The sequence below is a fragment of the Schistocerca nitens genome, chromosome 2 (assembly GCF_023898315.1).
Source record: "Schistocerca nitens isolate TAMUIC-IGC-003100 chromosome 2, iqSchNite1.1, whole genome shotgun sequence".
NCBI classification, from domain to species: Eukaryota; Metazoa; Arthropoda; class Insecta; order Orthoptera; family Acrididae; genus Schistocerca; species Schistocerca nitens.
The window spans coordinates 210,860,436-210,880,892 of record NC_064615.1 but is presented as its reverse complement, the minus strand read 5'-3'; the positions used below and the strand labels follow the sequence as shown (position 1 = coordinate 210,880,892).

General features: G+C 37.8%; 1 protein-coding gene across 5 annotated transcripts in view; it reads left to right on the top strand.

Annotated features, from left to right (window-relative positions):
- The window catches only part of LOC126235925 (NAD(P) transhydrogenase, mitochondrial-like), a 227,995-nt gene extending 208,221 nt beyond the window's left edge, over window positions 1-19,774 (top strand). For all 5 annotated transcript variants that reach the window (XM_049944884.1, XM_049944885.1, XM_049944883.1 and 2 more), the window contains exons 14-19: window positions 2,321-2,541; window positions 4,069-4,220; window positions 5,174-5,333; window positions 5,444-5,548; window positions 15,548-15,759; window positions 18,990-19,774. In XM_049944884.1, coding sequence (XP_049800841.1) covers window positions 2,321-2,541; window positions 4,069-4,220; window positions 5,174-5,333; window positions 5,444-5,548; window positions 15,548-15,759; window positions 18,990-19,142 — 1,003 coding nt within the window. In that variant the 3' untranslated portion in view covers window positions 19,143-19,774. The remainder of the gene's footprint in view (window positions 1-2,320; window positions 2,542-4,068; window positions 4,221-5,173; window positions 5,334-5,443; window positions 5,549-15,547; window positions 15,760-18,989) is intronic.
- Window positions 19,775-20,457: the final 683 nt, after the last annotated feature.

Genomic DNA, 20,457 nt, shown 5'->3' with positions numbered 1-20,457 from the left:
GGGGGGCAGGTCAGGTGAATAGGGGGGATGGGGTAACACTCGCACTTTTTCCTTCTCCAGAAAGTCCATCGTTCTGGCTGCCCTGTGCGCAGATGCATTGTCGTGATGCAGCAGAAGGTGCCCACTCTTGGACTTTGGATGCTGTGACTTCCATGTGGCGATGACTTTTGGAAGACTATCGTTCACATACCATTCAACATTGACTGTACGACGTGTGTCCGAGGTCACAGAGGTGAGATGCCCGATCTTTGTGAAAAAACTTGCCACCATCTTTTTTCCAGAGCTCCGACTTCGTCGAACTTTTGTGCGTGGTTCCTCCCCTGGCAAGCACCACACAGAATGCTGTCTCTTCGTTTAAGGTCATAATGGTAGACCCAAGTTTCATCACCTGTGACGATATTGTAGGTGTCTGGGGACTTCCCTCCATTGAATTTTTCGAGCATGAAACGACACCAGTCCACTCTCACCTCCTTTAGGCTTACTGTCAGGGAATGTGGCACCCAGTGGGCACATCTCTTAGTAAGGCCTAAGTGACTATGAATGATGGTCTGTGCTGCTGTTGATCCAATATTTAGGGCCCCTTCAATGTCGCAAAATGTAAGATGTGGATCTTCTTTGATCATTTTCCTCACAGCATCAATGTTTTCAGGAGTCACAGCTGTTGCTGGGCGACCGGGACAAGGTTCATCTTCAATTGACTGCTGACGCCTCCAAAACTCGCGAAACCAATTTCCAACTGTGGTGCTAGAAGGGGAAACTTCACCAAAAACGTGCAGCAAAGAAGAATGGCAGTCTTCGGGACTTAAACCCTTTTTATAATCGTAAAAAATCATGGCGCGAAAGTCGAAGCGCGACAGCTCCATCCTGCACCGTCTCTCACTCAGCACTGCCTGTGCTTTCTTACTGCGCTGTGGGGGGATCACTGCTAGCCAGGGGCTGTGTGCGCAGGTCCCGAGGTCAAAAAACATCGCTCTTTCGAATGAAAACAACCCCATTGTCCTCCGCCTTACGGTTTACGGGCTGCTAAAAACTTTCGGCATAGCCCTCGTATCACTCATATTTAGACCAGAAAGTCAAGATTTGACTAATTACAGCATGCACAGACACATTTTATGTAGTCAATTCTTCTCATGCTTCTACATAACTGGAATGCTACAATGAAAAGTTCCCTCTTACAAATGGTCCATAGTGGTTTGTAGAATATGGATGTAGATTTCAATACATTCTTTTTGTTGTGATCTTATGTATTGTGTGGTTAACTATCACTTTTTGTAAAGCCATGTGCTACCCTACATCTGCTTGGCCAAAAATGATGACCAACTGTGTAAATGTATTTGGTGTTAGTTAACAATATTATGAAACGGAAAGTTGCTACTCACCATATAGCGGAGATGCTGAGTTGCAGATAGGCACAACTAAAAGACTGTCACAAATAAAGCTTTTGGCCAGTAAGGTCTTCGTCAAAAACAGACAAACCACACACACACACACACACACGTACACTCACACTCACACTCACATGACTGCTGCCTCAGGTAACTGAGGTCATTCAGTAACTCATTTAGAATTTTAAACTGTTTGAAATTTGTGTCATTTGTGCATGAACACTGGTCCCAATGGACACTGGTTGTCTCAAAGGCGGAACAACAATGGGAGTTTTGTTACATGTTTGGGATACCTGCTGGTTGGACAGTTACTCCATGTTATTATTTCCTGGGTCAGAGAAGTGAACTGCTCCATGGAACAGCATACACTGTTACAATGGAAGTGACATTATGGAATGGAGGTGAACCTTAGTGGTAATTTATTTACAAATCTGCAATAAGTAAACATCTTAAAGAATCAGTGTTAGGTCAATGTATCTTTACTCTTTGATATACTATGGTCGTACGTCGTGTGTGTGTGTGTGTGTGTGTGTGTGTGTGTGTGTGTGTGTGTGTGAGTGTGAGTGTGCCTAGTTACCAAATATAGATGCAGGAATCATGCTGGTCAAATGTGAAAAGTGGACATCACACAGATCTGTTTTTGTTATTCCATTTTTCTTACTTTCAGTGGGGAAGAAATCTCATTCATAAAATTCTGAAATGCCAACATTATTATAATTGTTAAGAGTATAATGAGCAAGCATTCTTTGATTTTGAGTAAGTGTGTAACATCTAGGTTTAGTGTTTGCGCTTCTACTTTGTATAAAACTATTGTATTAATTACTTTCATGTAAATTCTGCATTCATTTATTATCACCATGGTTTTTACAAAGAAGAAAACTTCTGAAAGTTGCATTTATTTCAGACTATGCAAGGGAAAACTGTTTTCTTTTCAGAGGGTCGCTAGTGGCTTATGGCAAACTTCAAGGCTTACTGAATTCAGCACCACTACTATTGCCAGGAAGACATGCTCTGAACTCTGGTCTTCTAGCTGCCAATCTGGGAGCTATGGCAATGTATTTTGCAGATCCTTCGATGAGCACAGGCCTTGCCATGCTGGGTGCAACCACTGCTCTGTCTTCTACTATGGGAGTCACGCTTACAGCAGCAATTGGAGGTGGGTACAGACAACATGCCTTTATTTACTTCATTTAAATATAACATTCAAATTTTCAGAGCAGTTTGTGTACTTTTCTGATTTTTACTTACTGTTCTGACACTGATTGTTTTTAAGTACCTTTACTGCTGTGAATTCAGCCTTGTTTGTTGTTTTCTGTAATTATGGAGCTGTTGTCATAATAATTAACTGGGCATTCATTGATATAGGCTGTATTATGGAAGTATTACAAGATGAAAAGTTATCCAAACAGTGCTAAGATGACATTCTGTTTCCGAAAAATTTCACAGTTTGCGTGGTCATCCATTATGATAAAATTAAAATTATTATTATTATTATTATTATTATTATTATTACAGGATTACAAAGACCAACTAATTAAAATATTTTTCCATATTCTTGTTATCTTCTGCCAAGCCTCTCTATTTAGGGCATCCTCTTCGTGTACACTGTGATGCTCCATTATTTCAATGATGTGATCTTTGCAAGAGTGACATGGTTTGCTACGTTTACATCTGCCAGGTGGTTTCCACCCAGAACTTTTCTTTGGCCACCAGTGTGGCACTTTCAAAAAATGTCCATATCCGTTCAGTGATTCTCTTTCAGTGTTTTCTACCACTTTTCCATTTAGTCTTCTTTTGAGGTCAACATTTGAACTGCGTAGTGGTGCTCCATAATATAGAACAGTTTCAGAACCACAAATATTAGGAATCACAGTGTCTTTGTCAAAGTAAAATATGGGATGAAAGAAAGGTTAAAGAAAAAACTCAGTGGAAAGGAAAAAAAATCTATCAAAAGCTTTACATACATTTTATTTGTCTTCTTTGCCTTTCTACGTTCCTAAACTGCATTTTTTCATACTTAACCAACTGGTTACAACTCAACATTCAAGGTCTTTCAAATTGTGTTTTGACTGCTCATAACCAGCTTCTTTAAATGTTTCCCATTTCTGGATTTAACATAGTAGAACTTATTGAGCTGCTCCCAGAATAACAAACAATTTCACTGCACACTGGTAAGTTGAAAATGTGTACTGAAGATGTCTTTAGCACAGTGCTTTCCAAAGGGAAGAATGCTCTTCTTGTGACTAATTGTTGAAGTACTGAAACTGTTGTCTGCCAGATGTCTCTTATTTTGATTTGGACGTGAAGCATAATGTGTAAGATCTGTCAGTCAAAGTAGAGTATTTTCTTTCTCATCCATTAGCAACTTATTTCTGGGATCACATTTTTTGTCTGCAGAGATGTTGTACATGGCAGCTGTACCTGACATACTATCAGAAAGTGCTACTGAAAATTGTACATAATATTCAAGATTTGTCTCTTGGCAATAATGGTGAAATTTGCCCTTTATAGCTTTTTATAAAATTGATTGTCACTAATTTTTCTAATAATAAACTATGTAGATTGTAACTGTATGAATTTTAAGTTATTTCTATTTTTTTCCTTTGGAGTCATAAATGTGTCAATTATTTGAGATTACATAAAATGTTACTTACTTTTTTCCATTCACTTTACCTACAAACAGGTGCAGACATGCCTGTTGTCATCACTGTTCTCAACAGCTATTCAGGCTGGGCATTGTGTGCTGAGGGCTTCATGCTTAATAACAATCTCATGACAATCGTAGGTGCTCTTATCGGCTCCTCAGGTGCAATTCTTTCATACATTATGTGCAAGGTATGATTTTCAATCTGTTTATAATTATTTAATGCACACATAGTAACACATCATCATTTCTTTGGCATCTGTGAATCAGACTACTCCAGTACGTCAAAAGGAAAATTCACTTGAGGGAACTATAAAGTTATGGGACAGAATTGCTGATCAGTACTTTGTTTAAGGGAGCAAAATTTTACTGCTGTTGGTAGACCAACAGAAAAGTACAGACACTAACTTAGCTTTTGGAAAAAAATAGTTCCTTCCACTGGAAAGTGACAATGGTAGGTGGAGGAAGATCAAAAAGGTAGGGCATGTCACTCAGATGCCAGGATGAGAGATACACACCTGTTCTGAGTGTGAAAAGAGAGACAGCTCAAACTTCATTGTCTCCCTTTGTCCTTACAACTATCAGGTCCCTCCATTTTGGGGTCTGAGTGACCAGACCTTCCTTTTGCCTTCTCAAAACTACCCCTCCTTACAGCCTGAGTAAGGAACAATTAATTCAGAAATCTAGGGTATCAGAAATGTACAGAATTTTTTGTTTTTTTATTGGCAGTACTGAAATTTTGCCTCTTTTAAAGTAACTATTGGACAGCAATTCTCCTTCATAATTTTTTAGTTTTCTCAAGTGAATTTCTCTTTTGATACAAAACCATTGTAATTATTATTTTTTATTCTTGTGGGTAAACTTACTTCTTAATATTTCTAATAGAAGTTCTTTTTTAGCAATTTGAGAGTCCTTGTTGCAATATCAGACATAGTAATATAAGAAAAAAATCAATAATAAAAACCTGCACATCTGATAAAGAACTGAAAGGTCATTGTCATTAGAGACCTCAGCTTTCTGATTAGTGAAAAGTTCAGTTGTTCTGTGTAGTGCCTGATTACTGAGAGATGTACATCAAAGAAAATGCATTTTTTATGAAACCAGCACAATACTCGTGATAAAAAGTGAAATTTCCTTTTTGCAGGCTATGAACAGGTCCCTACCAAATGTAATTCTTGGAGGATATGGTACATCATCAACAGGATCTGGGAAACCAAAAGAAATTACAGGAACACATAGCGAGGTTTCAGTGGACGGTACAGTGGACATGATCAAAAATGCGAAAAATATAATTATTACACCAGGTAAGTAGACTTTAAAAGATGTAACAGTCATAGGGCAATTTTCTGTATATTTTCTATACATTGTAATGTGGCAACGAATTTCCTTCTGAGAGATAAAATTATTGTTGTAGGGTATGGTCTGTGTGTGGCCAAGGCGCAATATCCATTGGCTGAGATGGTGTCAATTTTGAAGAAGAAGGGGAAGAAAGTAAGGTTTGGCATCCATCCTGTGGCTGGTAAGTAAATGATAGCTGTTAAGCTATATTTTATCCTCAAATTTCAAACTTTAGGAAATGGGAACAAGTGTTAGTTCTTTATGATTGTAATGCTTGCATTTCAGTTCACAGAAACAAAAAAATAGGTTAATTTTCAGTTTTAAGAGCACAATATGGTGGGGCAAGTTCCATGTGTCATCATTATTTTCAGTTGATATCGGATCCATCACACAGTGTTCGTCATTTGTTGCAGTTTTACTTCTAAATATAAGATATTTCATAACTTATTGATGTTATGAAGTGTCTCAATAGTGGAGGTCAACAATGACCTGATGTGTAAAGTTTCATATGTTTATGATGAGTAATTTATGAATTATTGAGGTAAAATCATAAATTTCATGGGCACTGTAAATAGAAGAATACAGTACGTATGTTTTTGGATAGGGTCTGCCTTCAACAAAACACAATTTTGTTTTTTTAACCCAAACATGTTTCTCTGCAGTTGCAGCATCTTCAGTGGGCTTTTATTTTTTATCTGTTAAAGATAAAGAGTGTTCTTTGCTGTTTGTATACATCATACATATCTGAAAAAACATGTAAATTATGAATTCATTTATGTGTTGTTTTTTTTTTCAAATATCTGTAATTAGGATTTAAAAAGTAATAGATACATGTATACTAACAGCAAGGAACACTCTTTAACAGATGAAAAATAAAAGCCCACTGAAGGTGCTGCAACTGCAGTGAAACATGTTTGGGTAAAAAAAAAATTATGTTTTGCCAAAGGCGGACCCTGTCCAGAAACATACGTATTGTTAAAGCAAACATGGAAAAAAAGAGCTTCAACCCCAAGAAGAATACAGGATATAGACCTGACATTTTACATGGGTTTCATGTTCAGAGAAAATACCACCCTCAATGACAAAGTAGAATCAATCAATTATTTTTAGAGATTATTGTATATTTTGTATTTTATTGCTTTGAAAGCTTAATACACTCTGAATTAAGTGGCAGAAATTGTTTGGTTTTAGACATGATACTTTGGAACAATTTCATGTAAACATATCTTGATGCTGTAGTAAATACACTGGTGACAACATAAAATTTTATTATTTTTCTTCGAGTGGCCACATTCATAGTGCTTTAATTTTTGACCAAGAGTGGTAAACTCTATTCAGCTTCATCGAGCAAGCAATTTTCTCCTTAGTAAACATTATCAGATGAAAATGAATATCAAATTTGGTTAAGATAATTTTCATTTTTGTTAGAATTGATAGGGTTGGCACAATAAATTCTCTTGGTATGTGTTCTTGATTAAGCTGTGATCAGTTAATGTTCTTCTTACATTATTCTTTGAAATAACTTCCATTAGCTTTAATTAACTCTGAAGTTTTATGGCATGACTGAGTACGAACATGTGTCTTGAGCAGATAATGGGCTCTACCTGAAAACTATAGACTTCCCAAGGATTTCTATTTTAATTTGTCATTGACAATGGAAATTACTGGATAGAATAATATGTAAAATAAAGGAAAGGCACCACTCACCTATAGCTGACTGATTTGTGTCACATACAATCATGCAACAGAAGGCAGTATTTACACTGACTCTTGAGTTTTTGCACTTTCTCTGGTAAAAGTGCATATATTCACACACACACATCATCAGAGACATCCAAATGCACACTCCTGCAGCTGCTGTGAGACTGGTTGTTGTTTATTGGTGTCAGTTGCCTGGACAGATGGAAGTGGGGAGGGGGTGGGGATGGATACACGAGGCAAGGGGGAGGGAAAGAAGAGTGGTGGGAGAAGGCAGTACATGGCCTGAATGGGGAATGAGTGGTGTAGGCGGAAGAGAGAAGGGAAAAGGTAGGTTGAGGTGGGGAAACAGGTCAACAAAGGTTCAGGCCAGGGGGATTGCGAGTGTGCAGGATATGCCATAGAGAAAAATCCCATCTGCATATTTCACAGAAACTGGAGCTGGAAGGGAGTATCCAAATGGCTGTGTTGCAATGCTCAGCACATTTGGCAACTGGATGGCCAAGTTTGTAGTTAGCTACAGTATGGATTGGCTATTCATGCTGCTTTCACACATGCTCTTGCCTTTTATAGTGTGGGAAACGACTGACTGGAATGCAGTAAGAGGAGGTGGTTGGTTATATGGGATAGGTCTTACACCTAGGTTGGTCACAAGGCAATGACCCATGAGATGCAGAACTGAAATAGGGATGAACAAGGATATTTTGTAGGTTGGGTGGGTGGTGGAACACAGCTTTGGGCGACATTGGTAGTATTTTGGACAGGCTAGCCATCATCTCAGGAAATGGGGAGGTAGTCGGAGCCCTGGTGAAGGATGTGGTTGAGCTTTTCAAGTCCAGGGTGATGCTGGATGATCAGAAGAGAGCTGGTTGGTCATTGATTAATAAGTTTACTGGTGTAAGAGAAGGAGATGGCATGGGAGAGCTGTGTATGATTTCTTCACCACACTCCCCACTGACAACAGTCAACCAAAACCCCCAAACAACCTTGTTTAAAACATTTCCAACCTCCATACAGCTATTATCCTCCTCCCCTTCCACCCAGTCATCCTGGGGTAATCTTTCATGTGTTATTCACTCCTAAGTTGGCAGTTGGCAGCCGTGGACGATGGATGCACTGAAGTGCTCGTACATAAACAACAGTGGTGGAGTAGTCTTAAAGAGTTGTCTTGAATACACTGCAGTGCTCTCCATAACTTCTGGATTGTGTTTTGCTTAATATCATTGTTATAAATATCCTGTTTGTTAGACTTTTCATACATTTCATGTCTTCCATGATTTAAAATGTACATTTAGGGAAAATTAGTGGTGTGTTTACAACCAAGTGTTAACTTCTGCTCACTGTATAATCATTATGTGTTGCTTTGGATCCATTACAGTCCTTTGAATAATATCCTGATAGCATCAGTTTAAGAGTGGTGTTAGAAAATATGGCGCTTTTATAGTTTTTGTCTAGTGTTTGATACTATCTTTGTTCAATGAACTTTGATTTTGTTGCTATGCATCTGCCTGATGCCTGGAAGTTAGCTGCACAACTCACCAAAAGACAAGTTTTTACTGATTAGTACTTCATTACAATTTAAATGTGTTGTAGTGCTTTTTAGTTTACTGTAAGGGTAGAGTCATGTGTGACAGATGTGGATGTTGCCATAAGTTAATTGGTATGGGAGAAATGTGGGTTTGTGTTTCACTGGGGAGAATGCAGTAGGGAAGCTAAAGAAGTGTCAAATGAGTCTTTCCTGGAGTTGTAGATTATGTAACGAGGCAAGAAAATTGTGGAACAGGGACGGAAGATTCGTGCCCTCCAGGCAGAATTAGAAACAGCATATTTTGAATTAGATAGGTTCAAAGGGGAAAGAGATTGTGGGAGCTGGGAGAAGGTGATCAGCAATAGGAAAAAGGAGAAAATCTCAGAAATCAAATTCCGGTCAGTAGCAATCAGTTTAACTTGTTTCTGAAGTAGGGCAAGTTATTGAGTTTACTAGGGTAAAGCAGACTTGTAGGAATGACTTTTTAGGCTAAGTCTGTAAAAAAGTCACTTAGGAGGAAAAGAGTCTTGCTGCTAGGGAGCAGTCATGGGAGAGATGTGGCCAATTGCTACAGGAAAAGCTAGGCAAAGAATACCAAGTCACAAGCATCATGAAACCTAGTGCCCAGCTTAGCTAGGTGACAGAGAACATAGTGGACTTGAGTAGAGATTTCTATGATGAGGCTAAAGTACTTTAATAGGAGGAGCAGGAAACAGCCTGGCTATCAGCTTAGAATATAGCATTAAAAGTGACCTATAGGAAGTAGGATCAATTTCAATGATGAAATCTTCTTGGGTGATCAGCTGAGTGGCAGTGTCGTATTGTTCCGATGTTTCGCTGAGTTTTGTGCCCATCATCTTCAAGTGAAGTCATTGTTAAATGGTTCTCTGAAAATGGACTCTCCCCAAATTTTGGAAAAACACACTAAATTCAGTTCTATATAGCCATAATGACAATTGATGTAACAAATAAGCAGGAGTCAATGAATCAGGTTAAATGCTCCAAATATTTGAGTGTACATACTGATGAATACTTGAACTGGAAGAAGCATGTTACTAAGCCTCTCAAACAGTTGAGTTCAGGTACTTTTGTTCTTCAAATAATTGCTAATCTTGGAAAAAAAGTAGAGCTTCCTGACATATTTGTTTCCACTCAAGAATGTCATATGGAATAATTTTTTGGGGTAACTCATCACTTATAAAGAAATATATTGATTGCAAAAAAGGAACCAATAAGAATAATATGTGGTGTTCACCCATGGATGTCATGTAGGTACCTCTTCAAGGAGCTAGATATTTTAGCTACACTGTCACAATACATAAATTTGCTAATGAACTTCATCGTAAATAATCCATGAAAGTCTGAGAAAAACTGTGATGTACATGCCTACAATACTCAGGAGAAAAATGAGCTTCATTACCTATTGTTAAAGCTGTCAGTGACTTTGACTTAGAGAGGAATTCAATCTGCAGCAACAAAAATTCTTGCTCATTTGTCTAATAACATAAAATGTCTGACAGGTAGCAAAGCAAGTTTTAAATATAATTTAAAATTATTTCTCCTGGACAACTCCTTCTATTCCAGTGACAAATTTCTATTTAAAAACTAGTAGCCATTAAAAAAAAGTTCAGTGTAGTTGAATTAGTAGGACTAAAAATAATAATGTGCTCATTAATGTAATCGTGTAAACTGACTCATCATTCATATGATCTATGCAATATGTAGCTAACTAAATGAAGCTAAACTAACCTGGAAACACCTTCCTTTTCTAATTCCCTATCCAGTGAGTCCAACATTCTTTATAGGGAACACAGAGCTATCTTTAACCTAAAAACTAGACCTTGACATGTTTGGAAGAAAGGGACCGCAAGTCAGTACTAATATGACCTTCATTTATACAGATGGCTCAAAGACCAATGACGGGGTCGGGTGTTCCTTTATTGTCGGGGCACAAAGTTTCAAATACTGGCTCCATGGCCATTGTTCGGTCTTCACAGCTGAGCTCTTTGCCCTCTACCAGGCTGTTCTTTACATCTGCCGCCACCGACATTCTGCTTATGTCATCTGCTCCGATTCCCTGAGCGCCATCCAGAGCCTCAGTGATCTGTATCCGGTTCACCTTTTCGTGCACCGGATCCAACGCTCTCTTCAGCAGCTGGTGGACGTCGGTTCTCCGGTTAGCTTTATGTGGGTTCCTGGCCATGTCGGTATCCCTGGAAACGAAGCTGCAGATGCCGCGGCCAAGGCTGCGGTCCTCCAGCCTCGGACAGCTTCTTGTTGTGTCCCTTCGTCGGATTGTAGCAGGGTAATTTGTCGGCGCATTTTATCGCTGTGGCATGCCGATTGGGCTGCACTTACGGACAACAAGCTTCGGACCTTGAAACCTCTTCCCGCGGCTTGGACATCCTCCTCCCGCCCTTCTCAGCGGGAGGAGGTCGTTTTGGCCCGGTTACGAATTGGACACTGCCGGTTCAGCCATCGCCATCTGCTGACGGCTGCGCCGGCGCCGTTCTGCCCATGTGGGCAATTGCTGACAGTCCGCCACATTTTAACATCCTGTCCGGATTTTAACACACTGCGTCTTGATCTTGGCCTGCCATGTACTCTAGATGCCATTTTAGCGGATGACCCACGAGCAGCTGCTCGTGTTCTTCATTTTATCAACTTGACCAACCTATCTAAGGACATTTGATTATGCTGTTTTTTTAATCCTATGCCTGTCAGTCTGTCTCTTATCGTGTTTTCCCTTTTAGTTGTTGTTTTAAACTTGTGCCTCGCGGTGCATTCTTAACGTAGTCTGGGCGCTAATGACCATTGAAGTTGTGTGCCCTACAAAAAAAAAATAAAAAAATAAAAAAAAAATAAAAGGTCAGTACTAGAATAGTTTGAAGCAAGCCTGAAGCACTTGTATGAAGATCCTGATACATCAGAATTCGGACAGCATTTTCTAAATGTTTATGGTAATCAAAAAGAAATGTGGGCATATTGTTACAGGCTGCACTCTGGTGTTCAAACTAAAATTCACATCGAATGAAACATGTTGCAAAACCATTAAATACATTTACTTTCATAGCAAACACGTGAAATACTGTGACAAAGTTATTTACGCAATTATGAATTTCGTCAGAGACAAGATTGTCCACCAACTAATCACCATGCATAAAGGCAAGGTAACGTCTAAGCTGTTTCATCCTCGGAAGAAGTGTCAGTCTAGTTTCATAATTTCAACTGTTCTTGGTTCTGAAGTTGGTGACTCTTGGGAAGTTGTATCTTCCTCCAAAGTAAAGGAGATAGTCAGCATCTGACAAGTCATAGTCATGTGAGTTTAAAAACTTGTGCACTGATTGCATGGAATGTATTCACCAACACACATGTGGTTGTCCTGATTCAGCAATCAAGTGGACCATGTGTAAAACATTTTCACTTGATATGCCAGATAAAAAAAGTAGTTCTTTTGAAAATAGGGTGGATAAAAAAAGCCAGCCGGCCGGAGTGGCCGAGCGGTTCTAGGCGCTTCAGTCTGGAACCGCGCGACCGCTACGATCACAGGTTCGAATTCTGCCTCGGGCATGGATGTGTGTGATGTCCTTAGGTTAGTTAGGTTTAAGTAGTTCTAAGTTCTAGAGGACTGATGACCTCAGATGTTAGGTCCCATAGTGCTCAGAGCCATTTGAACCATTTTTTTGATAAAAAAGCTGACAGTGATAAATTAATGATGAACGTGGATGTAACCTGTGAGGAAAAGGCAGTGACACAATAATATTAAAAATACAGACACTTCACTGCTGTGGAACAGGGAGAAATAATAAGTTGTGCAGATAACTAAATTAATTAAGAGACCTGAGTGATTACATTTAGTGGCTGTATTTGGAGTTAAAGTTTTGCGATGCGTTTTGCGAACACAAGTAAATGTGCGATACTTTTTATGGACACAAGTTAAATGAACCGTCAGAAAATTCAGTGTAGTTTATTCAGTTGTTCACACATTGGAAGTAAATCCTGCCTGGACCACTGTGAATTGGAACAATAAGGTATGTTGGAATACATATTTTTTTCATAGAAGTTTTAAAACCATAAAATGAATATTTTAGGGTGTAAATACCATCCAACTGGCCATTTTATACAGTGTGCATCTGCGAGACTTTTTGTGGAGCCACTTTATGTTGCTCTCCAGTTGCTTAGATTTTTGAGGTAGTGCACATGATGAACAACTGTTTCCTGACTGTAGACTCGTTGGTTATTATAGTGCAATTGACAAGTATAAGGTGTTAAAGCAGTTTGTACTCTCTTCATTTGAAAAAAGTGTAACTTTTGATTAGTTAGTCATGGGAAAGATGAAACAGTAGTGCGAGAGGAAGTCTCCCAAGTGTGCGTGCCCCAAAGGTGGATTCACACTTGCTGGAACGTCACAGTCATGTTTTTCATCAACAGTCAGTGGGCATTCACACTACACGGCATGTCAACGTTGAAAGAACGTCATGATGTTACAGGGTTCATAAAATACTTGGCAGAGGTGCTATTTCATAATTCATGGTAGATCGTCAGGAAATGCCTAAAATTAGTTCAAAGCAGTTTTCAATGATTTATCGTTGCACTTGATGATGAGGAACAGAGAGAAAAAAAGAGTCTAGGTTAGAAAAATGTTGAAAGATTGAGACAGTTAAGGAGAGTTCCACACTCTTTACAAGGAGCTGGAAGAAGAGAAGTCATTGTTCTATATATGTTTCAGAATGTCTAAACAACAATTTTTGTGACCTGTTAAGCAAGATACAAATGTAAATTACAAAGAGAAATTCAAGATTTGGGTGTCCAATATCACCTCGACAGAAGCTGATGGTTTGCCTATGGTATGGCTAGATGGGACGTTTTTAGCATACTTGAACTATGTTTACATGTATGTCTGCTACCTCCTGTTCATCGTTAATTTATTATGGATCTTATTTTAAACTTCTGTATGCCACATCAGCTTTATTCCTGGTTTTTATTGTTGCTATTCCACTGGAAAAATTGTGAGTAAAGCACATTGAGAAAGCTATGTATCGTTTATTTTGCAATGGATTCCTTCAGTGTATAAAATAAAATATTTTAACTTAGTATTGTCTTCCAATACATATTAAGATCTTTTTGCAATAGCAGTCAGTGGGGAATACTTTCATATTAGTTCACATTGTGTACTTAATGTAACAGTTGCTCACCAAGTAGGCTACACTATGGCCCGTCAAAACGTTCTTTCCGAGAAACCTTGACTTACGCTGATATGATGTGCCAAAGACGTTCCGTTAATGGCGTGTGTTAACGCCACAATTGGAACTACAGAGGAGAATCTCTTGATGTGACGGTGAAGTTCCGTCAAGTGTGAATCCACCGTAAAGCAGCTCGCAGCACTATTGGCAGTAAGTATGGATCGATTTCTGACAGACGTGGTAACTCCATCTTGCTGTGTATATGCAGAAATAGTAAGTTTCAGTTTCAGTTTATTAACCATTGACCACTTACAGCAGAATAGGTCTGAACATTAAATATACAATTAACAATGACTTTACAGTAAAGTTTTTACAATTTAATTCCTTTTCTTTTAGGAATATTCTTATATACTAATGTCAATGATTATTTCAAAATATTCTGCTATCTTATAAAATGGGCGTTTGAGTAACCAGTCATAAACCTTATGTTTGAAAATATTACTGTTCAGTGACCGAGCAGATGCTGGAAGTTTGTTGAAGAGTTTTAAACTCATTATTTTGTGTGAGTTTGCAGTTTTTGTGAGTCTTTGTCTTGGTATGTCAAAGTCCAGTTTGCCTCTGGTGTTGTGGGGATGTATGTACTCTCTGGCCTCGAACTCACTTAAGTTGCTTTTGCCATAAAGCAGTGCTGTGTAGATGTATAGATTCACAAGAGTTAATATCATGTGCTTGATAAAGAGGGGGCGGCAGTGTTCCTTGGGCTTAACTTTGCTAATTATTCTGATTACTTTTTTTTCAATTTTCAGAATTTCACTGACAAAGCAAGAATGTCCCCATGACAATATGCTGTAGGAAATGTGTGACTGAAAGAGGCCAAAATATACCACCTTTAGATACTCATCAGGGACTACATCTGTCAGTCTCCAGATGAGATAACACACTCTTGCTATTTTCTTGCAGATATGGCTAATGTGTACCTCCCAGTTTAATTTTGAACCAACATGGAATCCTAACAATTTTATTGATTTGCTTTCAACAGCTGTAGTTAAACCCAGAATTTGTTCTTGTGTTTTATCAGGATTACACAGGAGTTCATTAGAAGAAAACCAATCCGTTACTAGTTCTAGTTTTTCCTGTGTTGCTTGATGCAGTTCTGTTGTGTCATGGTGTGTATTGAGCAATGTTGTATCATCTGCGTAACACACAATTGAATTTGCTCCTACATGGTAAGGTAAGTCATTAATTGCAATGATGAACAGAAAAGGACCTAGGACCGAGCCCTGAGGCACTCCAGTCCGAACTTCCTTCAGTGAGGAGCATCTATTTTTAATTGATACAAACTGTCTCCTGTTACTTAAGTATGATTCGATTACATCCAAAGATGGTTTGTGTATGCCATAAAATTCCAGGGGATGAACCAGAAATTTACTGTGGTGCAGCCACTTCTCTTTTATGATGGAAGAAGACTTGGCTCTGAAAGGTTGTTACAATGTTATATTAATGCATCTGATGTGCCTCTGAAACTGTTGTTGCTATTATATTCTAGTAAATAGGGAATGTGTGTGTTAAGTTTTACATCTGGGAAGATTAGAAGTGAAGCTAATGATTCTGTTACTTATAATGTGCACAATTAATTGTATTTTGTGTGTCACAATTCCAGTGGTAATATTTACATTGCAGAGCAGCAGGATTTGTGGTTTGTGCATAAGTGCTCACTCCACAGTATGCACAGAATGACCTATAAACTGAAAAGTGCTTTCTTTGTTAATAGGTCGCATGCCAGGCCAGTTAAATGTGCTTTTGGCAGAGGCTGGTGTGCCATATGACGACGTACTAGAGATGGAAGAGATCAATGATGATTTTCCGGAGACTGATCTTGTACTTGTCATTGGTGCTAATGATACCGTAAACAGTGCAGCTGAAGATGATCCAAATTCTATAATAGCTGGTATGCCTGTCTTGAGAGTGTGGAAAGCTGATCAGGTTAGTTATCAAGTGAATTTTGCACAATAATAAGAAATAATCATTAACATGAAGTGTAAGCTGTTTTTCTTTACAGTATTGTGTTTCAGCTGGGAATGTGTGTGAAAAAAGTTATTGTGGTCACCATATTTTGCTTTTCTCCATTACTTTACAAAATTAGTATAGATAATGTTTTTTCTGCATTGCTATACATAAATTAAGTTATTTTGTCTTGCCCTGTTGATAGTCACAATACTACAAAAAGAATAGTTGTTACTTACCATGTAGCGGAGATACTGAGTTGCAGATAGCACAGCAAAACGACTATTGGAAAGTGAACTTTTGGCCAACAAGATCCTCGGTGGACATGGACAAAACACACACACACACACACACACACACACACACACACACACACACACACACACACACACGACCACAGTCTCTGGCTGCTGAGGCTGCCCAGATGCCCAGAGACTGTAGTCTTGTGTGTGTGTGTGGGGGGGGGGGGGGGGGGGGGTCTGTTTACGACAAAGACCTTGTTGTGCCTATCTGCGACTCGGCATCTCCACTAAACGGTGAGTAGCAGCTATTCTTTTCTTAATATTGTTATGTTCCATCTTGGTTTTTCCATTGTTTGATTTTGCCTGTTGATAGAATATTTTAAGGCAACAACCAATTTATAAAGTTGAATAGCATCAAGTCTTTTGAATAAATAGTTAATTGTTGATAAATTGTCTAGAAGTTATAATGGTGGAAACTGCTGTATAATTAGAAGACAAACCTGTCTCATGACCATGGTCAGGTGTTGTCATCAGTCATGAAAAAAGCATATGCAGAAAAAAAGTGAGAACCAGAAACACTGAAAAAAATATTTGAGTTTATGTCTACTCTATACAGCATCATTGACATTTTATAAAATCCTTTGTATATACGGTCAAACCTTGATAGAACAGTATTCATTCATAGCAGGGTTATTGTTATAATGAGGTTCTGTTAAGGGATTATTACTAGAGTACTGTACTTTAAAGGTCAGTATATACAGTACTGTAGTACTTTTTTGACAAGAAACTTCATTAAAAGACAAATAATCAAACACATTTTGTTTACTCCATTTATTAGTAGAGTTTCTTACACTTGTGTATAGAAAAACTCCCCTATTTTCCTTAGTTTTTTTTCCCTTAATGATTCTCTTGTAAATATTGTTGTTATTTCCCCTAATGCAATAAATTGTTTGGCTGGAACACTGGGGATTTAAGGTGCTATTTGATGAATAGTTTCCAACTGATTTACTAGCTCTGTCAGGGGTGGAAGGATATGCAATTATCACATCACTGTCATTGTCAGAATCTTCAGCAGGCAAATTACACTTTAACTCTTTGATGATAGATTTGTCAGTGTATGCTTCAAACACAGATATCTCGTCATCCACTGACACATTCAACTACTGATATGTCTATGGTTTTATCAGTTACTGCTGAATACATCTCAAGATCATTTTGAACATCATCTTGCATTTTTCTGTCTGCCACAACATTCTCACCAACAGCTTTGCTTTTGGATATACCTGCTTTTTTCCAGCAGTTCACAATCACATTCAGCACTACACTGTTCCAGGAACTAGCAGTCATGTCACAAGCCTACTTCTTGTTGAACTGTAGAGAATGCCCACCTTTCTTTCAATGTTTGCAGTTGCATGTTGGACTAGAATGGTATTTTGTCTTGCAGTCCGTAATCATGCCCATGTCTAGTGTCCTAAGGGACAAAGTACAGTTTAGGGAGAAGTAGCTTAGATCTATATCCTTCAACGCTGGTATTCTGTTGTGGCCACTGCAATTATCCACCAGATATGCAATTTTATTATTTTTCCTTGCCATCTCGTTATCAAGCAAAATCAGCCATTTGCTAAAGAGAGCAGATATCATCCATGCTTTCCAATTTGTCTTGCAATTGACTGGAATAAAAAAAAATCCTATTTAGAATAATGAAAAAATATATAAAATTAATTTGACAGAGTACTGTACTGTATTTGCTCTCTGTGCATGCTCATAACATTGTAGCTGAAGATACTGAATCATCTAGCAAAATAAGGGAAGGTAAAATAAAATGTATGTCCTCTTATCTGGTAAGCTTCTTACATTTTGTAAGCATCAGGGATTTGTTGATCATCACTGGTGTTGATTTCTGTGTCCCTGACGCATTGCTGCAGAGAAGAACCATTAGATGTACTTTAGACTGCTTTCCTCCTTTACATTTTTCTCCTCTAAAGGCAATTGTCTTTTCTGGTATCAGTTGGTAAAAATCCCATTTCATCTGCACTGCATATGTTTTCAGGACTGTATTTTTTTACCAGTTTGCACTTGTGTTTTTACACCAACTTTCTGCATCACCTAAACGTGCCAGTTTTTCTTTGCTGGAAATGACTTTGAAAAACGATACCATGTCCCTCCTTAAATCTCTACAACCATCTGTTACTTGCTTTAAAATTAGAACTGAAACTTAGTGAAATTGAAGGATTTTTGACACATCAATTGTCCATTAATTGGTATGCTCTACAAACATGTCTCATTAAACCACTGCAGTGTAGCACTGTCCACATCATTGTCAGCAGCAGCTGTCTTCGTTCTTGTTCTTGAAGGGTTAAACTTGTCCCTAGAAAACATTGATTTGCAAGTATGTACTTCCTCACCATGTCTACCTCTTTCAGTCTGTTATTGATGTCTTCGAAAACCTCCATTTTTGTCTCTAATCTTATCTGTTTGAGTTTCAGCCATTGTCTATATCTTATTAGCCAACTACAAAGTGTATTTACATCAACTTAAAAACATTTCATAGATTACAAAAAGAAAGGAAATGAACTGTGTATGGGCCCAGCAAACACTTCTGACTGCAACTCAAGCTCAACAATGTACAGACCAATACATTTAACACTGCTTCAGACACGGAGCTGTGTGACTCTATTTGCCGAGAGAGTGAACAAATGATATATACCAGTATGGTCAGATTCTAAGAAGCAGAAAATAGTAAGATCGACAAAACTTTGTCTTCATTGTAGTAGGTTGTTGCAAAAATTACTTAATCATTGTAATGAGGGGTAATTAACATCATACATGTAGGAAATAAGTCGGGGCCATGTAAAATTATTGCTGTACCCGGTTTATCATTCTACTGGCAGTCTTTGTATGGAGGTTTGACTGTATTTTCATAAGTGTTTGAAGAAAATATATTCTATTGTATGATTACTTTTGTAGGTTGTTGTCATGAAGCGATCACTTGGTGTGGGGTATGCTGCTGTTGACAACCCCATTTTCTACAATCCAAACACATCAATGTTGCTTGGAGATGCAAAGAAGATGTGTGATGCTCTTCTTACCAAATTAAAAGAGGAGTATGAGAAGAGCTAGGGTACTCCAGAACAATAAATCCGGCAGAAGTGAACTGTGGGTATCATGTGGTTACAATATTGTGCCAATAATCTGTACCTGCATATTCTTCATATTCCATCCCTTGTATCTGAGGGTCTTACTATTTTGTGATATTTAATGATCGTTCTCCAAGTGAAAAGTATTTTTGAACATATTGACATTATGCAAGAACTGCATTTGGTTGATATAGGTACAAATAAAATTTGGGTAGAACACTTTACATGAGGATGAATTTTAGGTTCTGTTTTTTTTGTACATTGTGCAATCATATGTTTGTATTAATATTTGTCACTGTGTATAAACACATTGGACCATGTGATCAAAGAATAAGATACTGGAACACTATATAGGATTGTGAAAAGGAAAGTAGGTTTTTTGTTCGATATAAATCATTTGCAAAACAGTGATGTGTGGAAGAATATGACACTATACAATGTAAAATATTGATTCTTTATTTATTGCCTTAATTTTATATAATGTAGATCAGAGCAGTATTTTACAGTGTACTTGTAACATGTTGTCTGTCCATGTGTCCACTCTTGTTGCTACATTGGAAAGGAGGACAATACTCATTATGCAAAGGGAAAATTAAAATCTGAAGATTTCAAGAACTGTGTTTTTTCACTGTTTTGAAATATTCCTTGTGGTCTTTATAAGTGCAGACAAAGAAATCCTGACTTCTCCATAGTTAGAGTAAAAGGTGTCAAAGAAATCAATAAAACAACTATTTATATTGAAGGCTTCTTTGGTTATTTAACAGTGTGTGTAGACGTGTGGTGATATTTTGTTCTGTGATCTACTGCTGTTCACTTTGTCAGTTAAAGAGAATTGAATTTTGTTTGAGAGAAACAGTTTGATAAAGATATATAGAACATGAAGATAAAAAATATTCTTGTTCATAAGAAAATACTACAGTTATTTATAACTCACTCCATATGCTGAAAATTCAGTCACCATTTTGCTGAAATGGGAATCAACTTTTTAGTTCACTACAGTGACAACTGACAAATGCAGTCTGTTGTATCTGTGCCACTCAGATGTACAGTTCCTTTATTTTCTTCGAATACACCATCATGATACATTTATGGGGAAAAAAAGAATAAAATGTAGTCTCTTTGTGTAAGTTTATTAGTGGCAATTCAAAGCAGCAGCTATCAAAACACACAAAGTATATATTCTTTTTGATAATTAATTCTGTGGTCAAATGTAAATGCTTTGGTTTCAAATGTAACAAAACATTGAAGTACAGCAATATAAGATCATCAAATGGTAGATTATCTCTTTTTAATGACAT